Source organism: Hypoxylon trugodes, assembly GCF_022578975.1.
Source record: "Hypoxylon trugodes strain CBS 135444 unplaced genomic scaffold F4822scaffold_6, whole genome shotgun sequence".
Taxonomy (NCBI): Eukaryota; Fungi; Ascomycota; class Sordariomycetes; order Xylariales; family Hypoxylaceae; genus Hypoxylon; species Hypoxylon trugodes.
In genome coordinates, this window is record NW_026250021.1 from 1,271,781 (window position 1) to 1,289,834 (window position 18,054).

Here is an 18,054-nt window from a genome sequence, read left to right on the forward strand (position 1 = left end):
GGACATAGTATCTTGGCCCAAATCAAGCTCGTTACATTGTAACGAGCGCCTAGGTGTCCCGCAACGCTTGCTTGCTTCCAAGCCCACACCAATACAACCAACAACCGCATCACCATCAACAGCCAGTATGTACCCAACCAGGTGAAACAACACTTCAGTACAGTAGCCTGAGGTTTTCTACACTTCAGACTCTCATATCTTCCAAATGCCTAGGTAGCATCATTAATCAGCTTTCAAGGCCAAACTTCCAGACAATCTGTACAAGTGTGGTTGTCTTGTTGCTAGGGCCCTTTTCGCCACTACAATGATTCTTCGTACGACACGTACATGAATATTTATCCTACCAAAGACACTTCATTTTCCCGTTTGTCACTTATGGCTCTTGACTTATTGCCAAATTAATAAAGACCAATAACTCATACTATTTTCACAGGCCTGTTTTCTTACCGAGTAAATACTCCTATCATTCCTAACTGGACATAAGCAGCTATCTGGATAGCTACATAAATATTCACACGAGTCTTTGTCACCAACAACCAGTACCTTCTTATTACCAACTCAACACAGCTTGTTGGGGATATTATATTCATATCTCCCAACTTCAGCCACTTGATTTACTAGAACTCTATTAACCCTACCTCCACCGATACATATTCAGAAAGCAGTATGTCAGACCGTGGTAGAGGCAGAGGACGCGGAGGGCGAGGTGGGGACCGTGGTGATCGTGGTGGTGGACGCGGCGGTGGACGTGGAGGCGGTGGTGCCACCTTCTCTGGCTTCGACTCCCGAGGTGACTTCCGTGGTGGCCGCGGTGGTGGCGATCGCGGATTTCGAGGGAGAGGGGGAGGAGACTTCCGGGGCGGGCGCGGTGGCGGTCGAGGTGGTCGAGGCGGCGGCTTTATGGGCGAACAAGAGATCTTCGAGTAAGTCCACACCCATATACACTTCGTGGGCATAGCGAGACTGACTGGAATGTAGAGCAAACAATGTACCCAGACCTGACCCAAATATCACTAAACTCGAGGACAAGATCCTGAAAGATTTCGACATGGTGAGCAAGATGAGCGCTCTGAAACTCTCGTCGAGTAAAGGTTCAAAGTCCTCGAAACCCGGGGAAGATCACATGCCTTTCCGACCAGCGTTTGGTACCAAGGGGATTGTCGTCACCCTACGAACCAACTACTTCGCCTTGGAAGTCAAAACGCCATCTTTATATAAATATGCGATAAAAGCCACTGAAAAAGAGAAGGAGAAGGGCAAGGAAAAGGCCGAAGAACCTCTCAAGAAGGCCCAATCCAAGAAAGGTGGAGGCAAAAAGGGTGACAAGGATGACAAGAAACGTGAAGCAAAGGGAATGAAACTCGCGACAGTCATCAAAAGGGCCCTGGATATAGTCGCCAAGGGAGTTCCCTATGCGACCGAATTTAAAGCTCAAGTCGTCACCATTGGTAAACTTAAGCTACCAGACAACAACATAGTTGAAATCCTGTATGAAGATGAGGGGCGCAGTGATATATACGAGGTCAAATTTGATCCATCTCCCGACATCAATATGGATGCCCTCAGAAACTACGTTCAGACGATGCAGGATCTGCCTGGGGACACCCACATCCCGAGGTTCGAATCAGAGATCGACGCTCTCAGTATTATCACCGGGTTCTGGGCACGTTCTCATGATCAAGTTGGCTCCTTGGGTAGCAGTCGATTCTTTCCGTTAAACGTCCCTTCTGAAGTTCACCCATTAGGATACCCAGATAACAACTCGGTCATCCGTGGGTACTTCCAAAGTGCTCGACCCGCAACAGGACGGCTTCTTTTAAACGCCAATGTCGCCCACGGTGTGTTCCGCGCCGGAGGTTCGGTAACGAAAATGATCGACGATTACGGTTTGAACAGCCCACCTGCCATGCTCGGCAAGCACTTAGCGGGTCTCCGATGTTACTGCAGACTATTACCCGAGAAAGGCTCCAAAGGTGGTCCACAGTCGAAGGAGAGAATCATCAAGAAACAAATCGCTGGGGTTGCGATGCCGAATGATGGCTCCGGTTCGAACAAACCTCAGGTTAGACGCCCTGGTGCCGGACCAAACGACGTCTCATTCTTCCTATCGGGTAATGTGCCACCCGGAATGAAGTCAGACGCCTATTGCACTGTATCCGAATACTACTCGAAAAGTATGTATCAACAATAATTTCTCGCCCTGATATTGATGCTAACGAGTGCGCAGAATACAACTTTAAAGTGAACACGAGGTACCCTGTGATCAAGTTTGGTACAACTAGGCCCATATACATGCCCGCGGAGTTGTGTGAGGTCATTCAGGGGCAGGCCAAGAAGGGTAAAACGACGGCCGACGAGACCGCCGAGATGATCAAGTTTGCTTGTCGGTCACCATTCGCGAATCAGACATCCCTAGCCAAGTACGGCCGAGATACTCTGGGTCTCGACAAAAGCCAGAAGCTTGTGAGTAACCCTTCCCTTTATTAAGTATAAATAAAAGCTAATTGCTTATTTCGTACAGGCTGAGTTTGGCATTCGAGTCGGCGATAGGTTACTGTCGATAACAGGACGCGAACTCCCACCACCCGCCGTAGCCTATCTGAACAAACAAAACAGGAGACAGATTATCCAAGCCTTCGAGGGCGGCTGGAACATGCGAGACGTGAAGGTCGTCAGGCCCGGGCGCGTGTTAAACAGTTGGACATATATCCATATTGACTTTGCCGACCAACCACCGCCTAGTAACACTGAGGTTCAAAACGCCATGCAACAATGGACTACTTTTATGCGCGGTATGGGCATAGCTATGTCACCCAATCCATTCGCGCCTCCCGGGAACGAGTATAGGGTTTCGGTCCCGAGGAGAGGTTCTCCTTTGGAGAAATTAAGGGCCAGGTTCAAGATGTATGTCAATAACAGACCTCAGATGATATTTGTTGTCCTACCCGGCAAAAAGACGGATGCGACCATTTACAACGCCGTCAAATTTCTCGGAGACGTCGAGTTCGGCTGGCACACTGTCTGCGTACTTCGAAGCAACATCATCAAGTGTCAACCACAATACTTCGCCAATGTTGCGCTAAAGGTTAATTTGAAGATGGGTGGTGCTAACCACACATTGAGTAATGATGTCAAGATCATTAAAGATGGAAAGAGTATGATCGTCGGCTACGATGTAACCCATCCGACCAACCTTGCCGGAGGTTCGAGCGGCCTTCCAAGTTTGGTAGGGATGGTATCCAGTATCGATCAAGAACTGGCGCAGTGGCCTGCCGCATCGTGGGGACAAGCCAGCAAGCAAGAAATGCTGGACGTTGTCTTGGTAGACAAGTTTGCCGAGCGCCTAAGGCTGTGGAGGCAACACAACAAATCCCAACTTCCAGAAACCGTTATCATCTTCCGAGACGGCGTATCGGAGGGACAATTCCAGCAAGTGTTGGAAAAAGAACTCCCCTTGATTCGAACGGCGTGCTCCAAGCTTTATCCCCCTGGGCGACAACCAAAGATTTCCCTAGTCGTATCGGTGAAGAGGCACCAAACGCGCTTCTACCCAACTGATCCCAACCATATGACGAAGTCTCGTAACGTCAAGAACGGAACTGTAGTAGATCGCGGCATCACCACGGCTAAGATTTGGGATTTCTTCTTGGTCGCACACACTGCTCTACAAGGTAAATCCCCATTGATCCTATCGAAAAATGAAACCAAACTAACCCTAAACGTATCTAGGCACCGCAAAACCAGCCCACTACACGGTCCTACTCGACGAAGTCTTCCGCGCGACTCTCGGAACAGAAGCAGCCGATTGTCTTGAAACGCTCACACACGAAATGTGCTATCTCTTCGGCCGAGCCACCAAGGCGGTCAGTATTTGTCCTCCGGCTTATTACGCCGATATTGTCTGTACACGCCAGCGAGTGTACCTCGCCGATTACTTCGACCGATCCGACGTTATGTCCTCGACTAGTTCGCAAACCGAGGTATCGGCTGTGGCTGTCAATGAAAATCTGAAGGACACCATGTACTATATCTAAGCTGCGATGCGATTTTATACCGACATGATCGTTTTAGAATCGAGTACTTGCAAAGGAGATTGGCATCTAGCAATACCTAGGTTTGTGATGCTGGGATATAATTGAGTGGTCGGATTTGAGGACCCGGTCTTGGCGTAGGTATTGATTTGGACTTCCAAGTCTGTAGGGCCATAGGGCCTGTCCTTCTTTGGTGATGTTTGATTTTCTTCGGATTTCGGTTCGGGTTTTCAAGTTGTAACTATCGAAAATAAAAAATAACATAAAATGAAAAAGGATATTATGGGAGTTTTCCATTGATCAATGACTAAGTCGCTGTCATTTAGGTAGTGTGTACTGAAATGAATCAAATTATACATCTTCCAAAATTTTCTATATGCGCCTAAATCATGCATATCACGTCCTATACAATACTTTAACATAGATATCAACTTAGATGTCCAGTTAAATCCACCCACCCAGTCTACATATCATTATAGCTTCCGTAGTCTTGCAGCTTGTAGTTCACCGGCGCCCTCAAATAGTGTATCAAACTCTGGAGCCGGCGTGCAAGGTCTCTCATACCAATTCTTCATAACAGCGGCACCGCCACCCTTCTCGATCTTCTTCCACTGCAGGCCCAATGCAGCCAGGAACGCAATCACCGCAGCACCGGCCGAGAAGTAATATGTCTGTCGCAGGCCATGCATATATGCTTCTAACACGCCATTAAGTGCTTTCTGCTGATGCGCTGCGGCTAGTACCTCACGAATCTGACCTGCGCCGCTATGGATGAAGAGTGATGCGTCGACGTGGGGTGCATATTGCTTCATGGCTCGTATGAATCCGTTTTGGAATACGGTCTGCGCTACAGCGATAAAGAGCGCGCCGCCGAAAGATTGGAAGAATTGTACTGAAGATGTGGCTTGAGGTACTAACTCTCTCGAGACCACATTCTGTACTACTACCACACCGGCCTGGAACCCCACGCCTACACCTAGCCCGTCAAGGACTTGATATCCGAACCAGCGGGCGAAGGGCGTGTGAATATCGAGGGTCGTGATAAGTCCAGCACCCACGGCTACCATGGCAATCTCGGCGAGAATGAACGGGTTATAATATCCGGTAACGGTAATAAGCGCGCCTGAGACGATCGAGCTGATGACAACGGATATTAAAAGAGGTAGGAGCTTAAGGCCTGCCTCGACGGCGCTATCGCCTTGTATAGCTTGGAAATAGAGAGCTATGGCTAATTAGATCGTGTTAGGCTTGAACAGGGAGGGCGGACTTACAGAGGTAGTAGATCAAAGGGAAGAAAGAGGCGCCGAAGAAGAGAGCGAACTGTAATATTCGAATTAGTAACTGTTCAAGCACACGCGGAAATTAGTTACGCTTACCAACATGGCGCACAACAAATTGCGATCCTTGAAGAACCTGGGAGGCAGCAACCCCTTATCCTGCTGATAATGTTCAATCCCCACGAATATTAAAAACATGGCGCCTGATCCAGCGAATAAACCTATTACACGTCGATCGCTCCACTACAGCATCTGAATGTTAGTAATTAGATCTTTCGGAAGGATTGAAATGAAGATTTTGCTATGGTACGTACAGGATATTGGGCGCCACCCCACTGAAGTGCCAGAAGCAAGATGACAATCGCAGGTATCAGCACCGCAGCCCCTATTAAATCAAGTTCCAGGACCCGGGTGAGGAATGATTGGTTATCCGGGTTATTGACTCGCGCGATGTTGAGATAGAAGAATATTACTAGCATGGAAATTCCTCCGATGGGCAAATTGATGTAGAAACACCATCTCCAAGTTAGGTGATCCGTAAAAACGCCCCCAAGCTAGCAACACTACTATTAGTATGATCAACAGGTAATAATGAAATTAAAAATAAACTTGCCCCAGGCCCAGCAACCGACGCGATTCCCCACATACATCCGAACATCCCAAACATCATCGGCCGCCTTCTCAGGGGTAAAGTGTACGATAGGATGACGATTGAGCCAGAAAATAGCCCAGCGCTCCCCATACCAGCTACAGCTCTGCCAATGATGAAGACAGTAGAAGACGGCGCCATGGCCGAGACCAAACTACCAAGCTCGAAGATCGCGACAGCGCACAGAAACGAATATTTAATGTCGAATATTCGATATACCTTGCCGTATAGTGGCTGAAGGGCTGTCGAGGTCAGGAGGTATGAGCTCCCGTACCAACCAATATCCTTAACACTGCCATATTCTCCAGTGATGGCGCCTAGAGCCGGAGCTATGATGGTCTGGTCAAGCGCAACGAGGAAGACCGCCATGCATAGTGATAAGATAATGAGCCATAATTTCAGGCCTGAGGGGTATTCGGTGCCATCATCATCCCGATAAGTGCTGGCCCTCGACGGTGTCGTTTTACACGGCGTGTCAGCGAAATCGACATCGTAAAACTCCGGATCCTCCCAAGGACTCGTAATGTCGATAGAATTGGCGACTGTATCTTCTGCTGAGAGCGACATTTCGACGTATTAGTGAGCCCGAAACAGTACCACACCAACGAAGTTCTCGCTAGACACGCAATACAGCAAGGAATAAATTTCCTAAAATATGATACAAAATAGAAACATGATGGAATAAATTTGGTGCCGCAAGACGGCGTAGGGGAAATCACATCGAGATTTTGGTGATGTTGGGATGATGGGACCATCAGACATGGAGCACTCTTCCATTCATACTCAATTGCGGGAAGCAATATGCGGAAATAGGCTCTATGTAAGCTGCTATGCTCAAGTTAACTTAATTACCTACCCACGGACTCCTGAGAGAGCGAAAAGGCGAGGGCCATAGGATGAGATTTCTATCTTTTCTAACGACGTATACCCAAGAAATTGGTTATGAATCTCAGAGACGGCGCTCGGGGCTTGAATTGAGATCGTATCCGAAGCTGTTTCGTAACAACAAACGAGCGAAATAATTCCCCGTATACTGTCGCGACGTGGGAATGTCTGTTAGAGCCTTAGATCAATTTTTTGTCTTTGAAATAAGGTTGAGGCATCGTCATGGATCACACACCATCGCTCACACCGTCGTTCCCATTCTAAGTTCGATGGTATCAAGTCCGTCCCAACATGGGATTGGCTTGTAAGATCCGATGATGTGCACTGAAGTATTATGGGGGGCCCTAGAACATCCATTGGCCTCTGTCTACGTAGGTAGATTGGCATATCATCGTCTGATTTATATGATGAGATGATGACTACTGTGTTTTGGGTGACACTTTAATCCCTATCACACAAGCTGTAGAACTCTACATACAAGTCAATCTTGGGTACCTACCCCGATAAGCCATGAGAAAGCACTCGCAAATAATTCCGCGAAGGATTTCTCTAACTACCGAAACGAACCGACAACTGTGGATTACAGCCCCTTGGGCTATGATCTTGTCACTTAACAGCAGTTCGCTTTATTCAAAGGAATTAACTCGAGAGCCTTAAAAATATTATGAAAATTATGATGTTTCCTGATAATCCTGCGATTGGTGTCTAGACTAACGACTTCATTGTCAAGGCAGAACGAGTCGGACTTCCGACCGTAATCACGAATCATAGGGCTGGTGTAACCATTGCCTTTCCCCGTGGGAGAAGATAACGGCACTACCTTGGTAATTTCCCATAGCGACCTAGAGAACGAATGCTTCTCCGGCTGCCTTGATTCTAGCATTGGGGTATGCATGCAAGAGACAAGTCATCTGCAAGGAACCTTTAGTGACTAAGGGACAGCATGATCGGGAACCAATTACCACCGCATTATTATCTCAGCCACTCGGTTTCAGAAGGATTATCGAGCCATCTCCAAATCAGTTACCGTGACTACAGCGTAAGGCTTTAATCGAACTCAACAGGTAAAAAGAACCATACCTACTTCCCCGCTTGGGTAAGAGGCAAAAAGAAAAGCTTTTCGTCTCTAATACTAGCAGTAGGCTCAATCCCGAAAGAGGAGCTCATCGCCACTTGACAACAGATAACGCCCTATTCTCTAGAACGAAGCCCGACGAGAGACCATGATAAAATGAGTATTCGGTGTCTGGCGGGCTCTTGGCAGTCAAATTTAACTTCTTTTCAATTCGACTAGGATATCCGAAGTGCGGCTGGGTCCAGCCTAACTAAATCCATGTTCCGCTAATAAGGCTAGCTGCCCCTTGATATCTCCAGGACGGTTGGTATTGGTGTAAAGAGTCAAAAAAGTGTGACCGTGATTAAAAACCATTTGCTTTTTGTCCAGGGGTCTTTTCAGCTTTGGGGTCTATTGTGACTAATAATCTCGACACATTCCGAAGCCATAGCTCGCGAAGCGCGGGAAATTTTCTGTTTCGTTCAAGATTATGCTATCAAATGAGATGAGACTCGTGATAGACGCGTGCTATAGTCGCTCCATGTCATCTTTCGTTTTCCTCGTTTCTTTCGCAGGTGGCGCCTCGTGCCTTGGTGGAGTGAGATTTAACTCGCTTATTTCGACGAGTATCTCGGTTGCGCTTTGGAGATGCTCGCCGGTTCCCCGCCCGACACCCGAGATGGATATAGCAGCCATTGATGAAGGCAAAAAACACGGACTATGCCAAGTGTGTTCGTTGTGGGCTGAGTGGCGCTAGTCAAAATATTCTACCGAATCATCATGAATTGAAAATCCACGATTTGTTGTCTGGGGGACTTTTGCGAATTGAGTTTACCGACTTTATGGTTTTAGATAAGTCATACGGGCATGAATTCATCCGAATCCGGGCAAGCTCGCTAGGTCTGTTAATAACTAGGTCGGAGGGGACGCCCAGTCATTGGGGCTCTGTATGTAAAGACGCCTGGGCGGGTCGGTACCCATACCCTAGAGATGCAGGCTTCCAGTTCCTAGTCTAGAGATTAAACTAATATCTTGGCTTTTCAGCCTACCCAGGCAGACAAGGCTTTTTGCGGTCAATTTGCTGTACCTTTTCAGGATTTGAGCGAGATGAGGTCGAGAAGGGACCTGAGGATAAAAGGAGCGTGGCGGACATGAGCGGTTTCTTGTAAGATTGACCCCCTCAAGCACTCTTTCAATCTTCTATCACCTGTCAACGGCCCCACGGTTTCACGTGCTCAACTATCAAATCCCTAGACGTTTTTATATTAGAAGTCGCAATGCTCGTCCAGACTCTTGTCCTCCTCGCCGCGCCGGTCACCCTAGCTGTGACACCGCTGGCGCGTTCCGGCTTGCCGAAGAGCTTTGCTCAAAGTAAGCTTCTCAATACTTTCGCTACTTGCGGAACTGGCTATACCAAATGTGAGAACGGTTGTATGCCCATCGGCGATATCTGCTGCAACGACAACACCGACGAGTACTGTTTGGAGGGCTACTATTGTGTGCCGAACGCATGCTGCCCTGAAGGAGAGACATGCGATGGTGCCAGCGACGATGAGGCCGAGTGTGGTGTAGGAGAGACAGAATGTGGTGACTTGTGCATGCCGTTAGACGGAACCTGCTGTTCTGATGGACTTCACTACTGCCCTGACTTTGGCACATGTACTTCCGATGGGTACTGCTGTGACCTCGGCGACGATTGCGACAGCGACTCCTCCAATTTGACCTCCGCTTCAGATGATGACTTCACGTCCACCACTAGCCGCACAACAACGAAGACGACCACAACCACGAGCACCAGGGACGAGGAAACCACGTCGTCCTCTACTACTAGGAGCCGCACAACTTCGAGCTCGTCGAGCTCGACAACTAGTGTCGACTCTAACGTCGACACACCCATTACCTCCACCCCCGGTGCTGTTACTACCACTGTTTCCCAGCAAGCCGGTGGTATCTTCACTGCCGACGGTAGGATCGCTGCCGGTCTTGCTGTCGTTGCCGCGTTGATGGTTTAAAAATAATCGATTATGGGTGGATATAATTAATGGGGATTTGGATTCTTGTCATATACTTTTCGGTTGATATGGTGCAGATAGCGATGCGGATATACCATTAGCGAGCATAATGAGAATAGGTACCGGTAGTGCGAAGAGAGCGATTAATATACCCAAATACAAGTTGCTTAACATTCTACAAGGTGGCGCCTAGTATAATGTGTGTGCACCATCAATCGTGGTAAACATTATTCATAATAGTGTTTCGCTGCCTCGCCGAACATCTCTAGATCTCCAATAGGGTATTTCATGAAATATCGACTTCGCAAAACTGATTGTAAACCATTGGCAGGATGAAGCCCATCAACAACCATGTGCTCGGATAATGGTCCTGGAAGCGGGGAAACGCCACTTAATATCAAGTCCGATGAGATAGTCCTCTGGGACGCCATCATATTGATATTGTGTAACTTGATCCCATCCAATGAGTGAAGGAGAGTGACCACTTGGTGCGACAAAAGAAATAGGGAGATAGAAAGATGAATGAATACCCGGGATGATACTACCATCTGGAGTATCGTATTAGTAGCATTGTTGATGAAGAACAAGAGCGTCTGTCTTTAACGCCTTTTTAGAAGAGTTAGAAGAGTTAGAAGAGGAAGGTGAGGAAGGACTTGAGTCGCGATGTCAATGTTAAAGTTGAAAATCAAAAGTGGAGCTCGTATCCTAGAAGGTTTGGTTCCGCTATGATTCCGCCATGTCCCTGCCTCTTATGGATGGAACCGATACGATGACGTCACTACAACGAACTGTGACGCTCATCTCGAAGCTCTATCTTTTCAATCAACCCGTCAGAATTAGAGCTGCAATCTATGACTTCGCGATATAAACAACATTTTAATAAAAACTATCACTTCAATCGAAGTTTTTTTTCCAAAGAAAAATACACAATTACCGTTGATCTAATAGCAATTCATTTAACAATGTCGAGCTTTACATCTCTACGCACAGCTCTACGAGCTCGACCGAGCGCTCGTCTAAATTCAAACACCAGCCGTATTGTCGCAGCCAGACAACTCCACCAATCTTCAGTACAGCAATTCCCATATAAGGATGATATGGACCGCGAGTCCTTTAAACCTAAAACACACGAATACACAACAAGCGGAACGGACGAGGAGGTAGCCAGCAAGCAAGACGCCGCCTTCAACCCAAACAAGACGGATCCCGAAACCGAAACCAAAGCCGCGGGGGCCGAAAGTAATGGTAACCCATTAAACGAAAGCCCTGCGAATAAGGCATTCGCCGAGGCTGGTAGGGGCAAGGAGGAAGATAGACCGCATGGTGGGCAGAAGAAGGCCAGTGGTGGTGGTAGTGGACCTAAGAAAGGGAAGACTCCAGCTGCTTAATTTACCGACGGGTTTCATATCTAATATCCGCACGGAGAGGGCGGCTTGGTTGTATATTCCGTAAATATTCGCATTCCGATCGGGAGTTAGGCGGCTGGATATAGTCATTTGTTTGACATCAATGTACCATGCGAACTTCATAATTGTGCAAACCTCACCGTGTGCTCTAAATTGTTGTTCTCGATATGCGTAGATATCGAATTTCTAGGGTATCGCCTACATCATCACATCATTCCCAGCCCACCATAATCAACCATACAACCCATCGAAATCGTCCTCTTCTTCATCCTTCGGAATCTCCACAGCCTTCTTTTTCGTAAGATCTTTCCTGCACATAGGACACGACCCCTTACTCAACAGCCAAGGCCCCACGCACTCCAAATCAAACCGATGGCTTCCATGGCACGGCAATTCCACCACCAATGGATACGGGTCATCCACAAAGTGCTCTGCACAAATCGGACAGCTCTCATCCTTCTTCAATTGCTTCCGAGGCACGCGATCCAGGCCATCTAGATACTCCTGCGTGACGCCTGGGATAGAATCCGGCGGCGCACCAATATCCGACTCCAGCACCCGCATTAGCGACTCCAAGAAAGCCTGGTTCTCAGGCGTCGGGGCATCGACCGCAAGTGTCGCGAATTGGTCCTGCACGAGGCGGAACAGACCTGCTGCATCCACGGGTGTCGGGCCTAGATGTTGTTCTCGTCGGCTGTTTGTGGAGTTGTCTTGCGATATTTGGTGTAGGTGCGAGGTGAAGCTCGACATGTCAGGACGGCGCTTGTGCGGCGGATGCGCCGGCTTTTTGATGTTGTGTTCGACTGCGTAGAGAGCTTGTGTTAGAGAAGGCTGAGGGCGCGGAACGTATCAGAGCTTACCTTCATAGGGGTTGCTAGCCATGATGGGCAAACAGCTTAGGGGATTGGTTATAATTTCCAAGTTAAACTTGTTCAAGAGATTATTAGATTTGTCGAACCGGGAGGAGGGGTGAGCTGGCGATAAATGTCGAAAGCTTCATATAAGGCAACAGTGTTGATTCGTTTGAATTGAGAATGGGAGGAAGCTCAGGTCTACGTAAGAGCTTCAAGCTCAATTAGCCCCACGTTACACCCGCGAAAAAAAGGACAGGCATCGTTAAGCCACGCGTATTAAATATACCTCCATTAAAGTATAAACTCTCTAATGCAATATATTTCTATAATTATGCATATATCCAAGTATATTCTCTTAAACACTACTTACTTACTAATTGAAGCTTCATATACCGCCCCTATAAAATACATTTATATAAGTACTATACATACTAATAAAAGCAGTTCTTTGCCTTCAGGAGTCTATTACAAGCATGCATATCTTCACCAGGCACCATGTTCACATAAATATGTTAAGATGGCTCGCTAGAAGCTCTCTTGCACGTCTTAGGGTACTAAAAAGGGGGTTCCCCTTATGGTATGAGCTATATGTATCTTAACATGTAGGTACATAGCGACAAAGTAGTCATCACTTAGGTAGATACAATATTCAAATGAGGTACCTAGGTGGTATGGATGGTAATTCCTTTGCTCCTCTGCGTGTGCTTCCATGTTAAATCGCTTACGCATCTGTTCAAATCAGCCAGGATAAGTAGCAAACCAACCCCCAAATAATAACTATGCGCCTAAGACTGACTGCTCACAAAAGAAATTTGCTCAATGGTTCTGTGAGTGATACTTCAAATTCCTTTCTAGCAAACAAGTCCGTTCACAGTAAGCAGAACGTTGCAGATTGCTTCGTGAACCCTACCTAGGTGGCGAGTGGACCAAGCATGGTGTGAGCCAATTAACCAGCCCCATCGATAATTGCAAGTACCAGTACTTACGATGCATAGATCTCGATTATCTCAGTATTGTCATGATACCAGAGATTACTAGCCAGATCTGTAGCTTCCATGGTAATTACAATCACAGCCCTGTTCTGGACCAACGTTCCAGTCAGATATTGCCTCGCCTATTACAAATTTGTTATCTACTAGAATCTTTGTACATTTTTATCAACCTATCCAAACTATAGTTTACGAGCACCGAGTAGACTACTGTGCTTGGTCTTAAAGTCCTTATGGACTGATCTTTGGACGATACTACCCACTATCACTGAAGTCGTGAATTTACTAAATCCACACATTGGGAACTTAATAATTGGATATTTATACATATTAGAATTAATAAAGATACCTAAAGTTCTAGGCGATATCTTGTTGTTACCTCAGTTAAAAAGTACCAATCTAAAGGAAAGTAGACATATAATATCGTTTCTTAACCTAAGATGGTTACCCAGTCGGTATGTAGGCAATTAGCATCCATAGGTATTCTCTTGAGGAACATGTCTCGTAAACTACAAGTGGATTAATTTGGAGGAACAAAACCTTGTTGCAAGGGGAAGTATCAAGCATAATTTTTCTGTTATTTTTAAAAGTAATTGGCACGGCCCTGCTACCATACGACAAACATGAGTATTTTCTCCTGAATTGAAAGAATTCTAATTATATTCTTCGGGGTCAGTCTCCCTAATTGGTACACGAGATATAAGGAAAAGAAACAAAGCCTCTCTGGGTATTCTAATGGTGTAAGTCAAGCCGTCATTTTTTAGATATCATATTTTCAATATTCATAAAAAGGTCTACGTCTTGGCTGATAAAATATCATTAATTATTCAGTGGATTGTTTCTCCTGTCATGCTTTGTTGAGTATCTTAGTATCATGACATACCTGCCTTTTGATGTAGAACACAATCTCAGGAGCTACCATTCTCACCAGAGAATTCTCTAGGCTAGGTTTTAGTATAGGGGCGCTATATCCCAGAACGCGTACCTCCGTATTCAAGTCCTATTTGTAAGGATAGACGTAACCATAGGAGACATACCACTAACGGACTTGCTGATTCCAGTGGGGGTCATGGCTGAGCAATGCAATGATCTGCTTCTACTACCAAAATACCTAATTCCGAACGAATCATGTCTGATGGTGGCTGGAGGAGCTAATTAATTTCACTGTAAAGCAGGCCTTTACAAAACGGAGTCGTGTAATATCATGGGGGACCTAAGTAAAGTACCTATGCGTTATTGATATATTGTAGAGGCAGGTATATTCACCGATCTCAGCCTCTATTAATTTGCAATACGTAACCCATGTGGATGGGATCTGTCATGAGACCAACCATAGAAAGGGGTTAATTACTCTGTCGTTATGTGAAGAGATCGCAAGTAACTGCTACAGGAACTATCGTATACATGCACAAGTAGCATCTTTGTTCCAGGGGCTCCTCTGTCCCCATATTGGCGATACGGGGCTCCTCCGATACTTCCCAAGATGTATCGCTTCGTACAGGTCAACCACTGATAGGATCTATATACAATTCTATGATATCTATCTCTGAGTTCCCCCAACAGGTAGGAATGTATAGTAGACAGGAACAGGGCATCTTCAATTCTTATAGGTGTTTTCGGCGTTGGGATCAAGACATGTCTGTCATTGATATTTCCTTCAAGACCATGCCTCAACTATTATTGATAAGTGGTAAAAGAAGAAATTCTAAAACCTTCCTAGGCAGATAATTTAAAAGATTATAGCATAATATTCCACATTAATAACAGTATGTTTTAAATTTTTTTTAGATAATTATTAACAACATCAACGACACATATAGTAAGGTGCTTACTCCCTATTCCATATCTAAGCTTACCTAAGTATATATCAAAGTCGCCTTAGGGTTTAATTCCTTGATGTCTTTACAAAAGCGAAGAGCCATTCAACAAGGGGCTAAACCCACTCATAAACTCTGTTCTATGTTTATATAGCTGCCACACAATTGGCTTAATTTCTACATGATAAGAATTGAACCAAAACGTGTTACCGTAACTTACCTAAGTCCCATTAAGAGGCTTTCAAATGACCAGGTGTATACCCAGCAGGTAATATAAACCATAGCAGGATAATTGGCCTTTGATGGTAGCATGTCTAGGTAAACAGCACCGAAGTAGCCGAATATAAGGCGTTGAAACTACGAATCACGTGAGATATTCTTTACATTTGCATATACTATAGAACTTCCCAAGCCCAGAGTATAGTAACGTTAACGAAGAACCCGTCAAGACTATTTCCACTAAAACCAGTTGTCCAAGGTAATATCGCCTATTTTTCTCGTGTATGCAGGTGTAGAACGTACGAGATCGGCGCCGGTTGGGTCGGTCATTATTATTACGGTATTTATTATCTACGTTACATGCTTCAAGGCTTTGACGAAAATGTCGATACGCTTTTGAAGTCGGGCGGTATAGATATATCGGCCTATTATGGTATGGGCGAGGCTGCGTGGTATAGGCGTCGTCGTTGGATAGAATCACTAATAGTATTGTTCTAGTTAGTAATAGCTGGCTGATAGTTTGGTTCTGACCAGGGACTAACTTAGGTTACTTACCTCTGGGCATTCATCGACGTGTCACGAATCAAGTTTAATATAACATAGAAGTTGTATACCCTCCATTTGTTGCAAATTCAAAAGTCGGTCAGTACACTACGTTTAAGCCCAATAAAATCAGGGGACGCGAAGGGGATGTTGCTACTTCTGTTGAGTTACTGTTAAAATAATCACACCGCATCGTCCTACCCATATTATTTGTGTAATTTTTCAGGACCATTCACACTACCGCTGTTGTATGGGCGGCGAGGCGTCTTTCCTAGATGCCGGATGTGGTCGAAGGATGGTCTTATCCAAATTTGCTCAAAGTTTTGCCTACTCAAATATTCGTAATCAAAGCTAGACACGGCAACGATCCAGTCAGGCACTAGGTGAATCTCGGCGTTCTATATTATCGGATAATTGGGAGGGACTCATCGGGGACATTTCGATCGCTTTACGATAGAGCTCAAGGCGCGTATCGTATTTTCGTTGGCTTCTACGTGGCCGTTGACGTGAGGAATCTGTCGTTCTATCTTCGGCGGTCTTTCTTGATTAAATTTCGACGCGATGTGAAGACCACGGCAAATAATTAAAATGAAGTCGCGGCTATCGGTACGATGGTCTGATGATGGAAGTATTCGGTGGACCTAGTTTTCGTCGAGGTCTATAGGGCGATCTAGTCTGAGGTGCATTAGAGAGTTATTATTATTATTTCGAGTCGATTTGTTTAGATAGAGGATGTATTCGGAGGGGCGGTTCCTGGGTAGCCTGTCCACACTATAAAACAGTCTGCTTTAGCAAAGGCTAGTCGTGTCCCGCGGACTAGCCACAGCCAACAGGCTTGCTTTCAGAAATGTGTTTAATTTTGCTAAGATTCGAGTCCAGTAGGTGATAGCTGTAGTGACACAGCGAGCATACTAACTAAAGGATACTAAACTGTGGCTTAACAGCGCTAAGGAGTATGATAATTAACCCCCCTGAAACATATAACATCCTACTATTACACTATGGATTAGCCACTTACGCGCTCATTCTGCTTACCAAATCAAGCCGTAGAGACCTACTAAAGTCCTAATAGTTTTACACTTAGCAAAGCAAAACAACTTTGTTCATAACGAGTTCATGGCGCAATGTGCGAGATTACGAATGGCATGTCTTTTTGGGACATGTCACATTTACCTTATTAATAATGTTAGAATAAGGCAGTATAGATCTGTATTGAAATTTCAGACTTAAACCTGCAAGTAACCTTCCAGGTGCCCAGGTACGTGAATCAGTTCTTCAACCCAGTACCATATATCTGTCGGATGAAGATTTCCACGAAAAGTCATTCCAAAGGTAATAACTTATAATGTTTTGACAATATCCTTATAAAAATGTACCCATTATAATACTCCTTATCTATCTTGGAACTCGGTGTTGAGCCTCTGAATGTATACCCTAGGTACTGGTGGTTTACCGAAGATTCATTGCCTATTCACATACGTAGGAGCCTTCGAACCTACGTTATTACAAGGCTTGAAGAATTCAGGCGGACGTAATCCGTTCTTAACTTATTACAGCCATTGATCCCACGGGAAGTCATCTAGAACGTCTGCGCAGCCCGACCAAATGCTACATTTACATCGAGAAACTCCCTGACGTGTCCATTCACGCAACGTGCCGTCCTCTAAAGTTTTCCTACGAACCTGTCATCGACTTTGAGGCGGCGCTTTGACTTGCTAGCGCATCCCCTAAGCTCCTAGCCCAAGCCCCGTGGGGGATTGAGCTACACCGAAGAGGTGGAGTTAGTACTGATAAGGTTACAGGTTCATTCCACAAGAAATGACTTCATTCAAGGAGATTTAACAAAATGTGTGGGAGCACTAAGTACCCAGGTAGGTAGTACCACTACTATGAACACTAACTGGCGGGGATCGACCCGGTTGCTTGATAGTAGTTAGCTCATACCCCCCGAGAAAACGTGGCTGTTCCCCTGAAGGAATCCCCTAGCCTTAGATCAAACAGCCCGTCTAGCTAGCTAGATGAGCGCATGAAACAAATCACCACCATAATATATCCACAATCTTTAGCATTACCTCACTTTAGGTGAAAGAGAAGGGTTTTGTCGACGCCCTGATATCAGAAAACCCCGAAAATTTACAGGTACATCAAGAGTTCATTAACCTCCGGATCAAAATGTCCTCATCATTGTCAAGCAGCCCCTCGGAGACCCTTTTTTTAATCGGCAAGTCTCCTCTAGAATTCATGAACATGGAGATGATCCCCACGATACCTAGACGCCACCATTACCACCACGGCATAGTATGCTACGTACCTAATCA

The 18,054-nt window shown here is 45.8% G+C and overlaps 5 protein-coding genes across 5 annotated transcripts; 3 read left to right on the forward strand and 2 right to left on the reverse strand.

Annotated features, from left to right (window-relative positions):
- Positions 1 to 666: 666 nt before the first annotated feature.
- Positions 667 to 4,034, forward strand: F4822DRAFT_430241 (Piwi-domain-containing protein; the record flags this gene model as incomplete). The annotated part of the gene is made up of 5 exons (XM_051461252.1): positions 667 to 923; positions 979 to 2,174; positions 2,228 to 2,463; positions 2,522 to 3,671; positions 3,730 to 4,034. 5 exons carry the CDS (start codon positions 667 to 669, stop codon positions 4,032 to 4,034), a joined length of 3,144 nt encoding a protein of 1,047 aa, XP_051313269.1.
- A 370-nt stretch (positions 4,035 to 4,404) lies between these two features.
- On the reverse strand, positions 4,405 to 6,666 carry F4822DRAFT_284403 (MFS general substrate transporter). The gene is made up of 5 exons (XM_051454924.1): positions 5,922 to 6,666; positions 5,623 to 5,862; positions 5,408 to 5,551; positions 5,303 to 5,351; positions 4,405 to 5,253 (listed from the first exon to the last, which is right to left on the reverse strand). The coding sequence occupies exons 1-5, from the start codon at positions 6,522 to 6,524 to the stop codon at positions 4,505 to 4,507; spliced, it is 1,785 nt and encodes a 594-aa protein (XP_051313270.1). The 5' UTR covers positions 6,525 to 6,666; the 3' UTR covers positions 4,405 to 4,504.
- A 2,376-nt stretch (positions 6,667 to 9,042) lies between these two features.
- Positions 9,043 to 10,021, forward strand: F4822DRAFT_284399 (uncharacterized protein). Its single transcript, XM_051454923.1, has one exon. The coding sequence runs from the start codon at positions 9,174 to 9,176 to the stop codon at positions 9,906 to 9,908; it is 735 nt and encodes a 244-aa protein (XP_051313271.1). The 5' UTR covers positions 9,043 to 9,173; the 3' UTR covers positions 9,909 to 10,021.
- Positions 10,022 to 10,870: 849 nt separating this feature from the next.
- On the forward strand, positions 10,871 to 11,296 carry F4822DRAFT_430244 (uncharacterized protein; the record flags this gene model as incomplete). Its single annotated transcript, XM_051461253.1, has 1 exon — positions 10,871 to 11,296. The coding sequence occupies one exon, from the start codon at positions 10,871 to 10,873 to the stop codon at positions 11,294 to 11,296; it is 426 nt and encodes a 141-aa protein (XP_051313272.1).
- Positions 11,297 to 11,545: 249 nt separating this feature from the next.
- F4822DRAFT_430245 (uncharacterized protein) lies at positions 11,546 to 12,196 on the reverse strand (the record flags this gene model as incomplete). Its single annotated transcript, XM_051461254.1, has 2 exons — positions 11,546 to 12,117; positions 12,175 to 12,196. 2 exons carry the CDS (start codon positions 12,194 to 12,196, stop codon positions 11,546 to 11,548), a joined length of 594 nt encoding a protein of 197 aa, XP_051313273.1.
- Between the last annotated feature and the right edge of the window lie 5,858 nt (positions 12,197 to 18,054).

Bases quoted from the DNA above. Each gene is read 5' to 3' on its own strand.
- F4822DRAFT_284403 (XM_051454924.1), bottom strand. From the start codon at position 6,524: ATGTCGCTCTCAGCAGAAGATACAGTCGCCAATTCTATCGACATTACG. The intron at 5,863-5,921 runs GCAAGTTTATTT...TAGTGTTGCTAG, and splicing joins CGTCGGTTGCTGGGCCTGGG to CTTGGGGGCGTTTTTACGGA. The intron at 5,552-5,622 runs GTACGTACCATA...CAGATGCTGTAG, and splicing joins GGGGTGGCGCCCAATATCCT to TGGAGCGATCGACGTGTAAT.
- F4822DRAFT_284399 (XM_051454923.1), top strand. From the start codon at position 9,174: ATGCTCGTCCAGACTCTTGTCCTCCTCGCCGCGCCGGTCACCCTAGCT.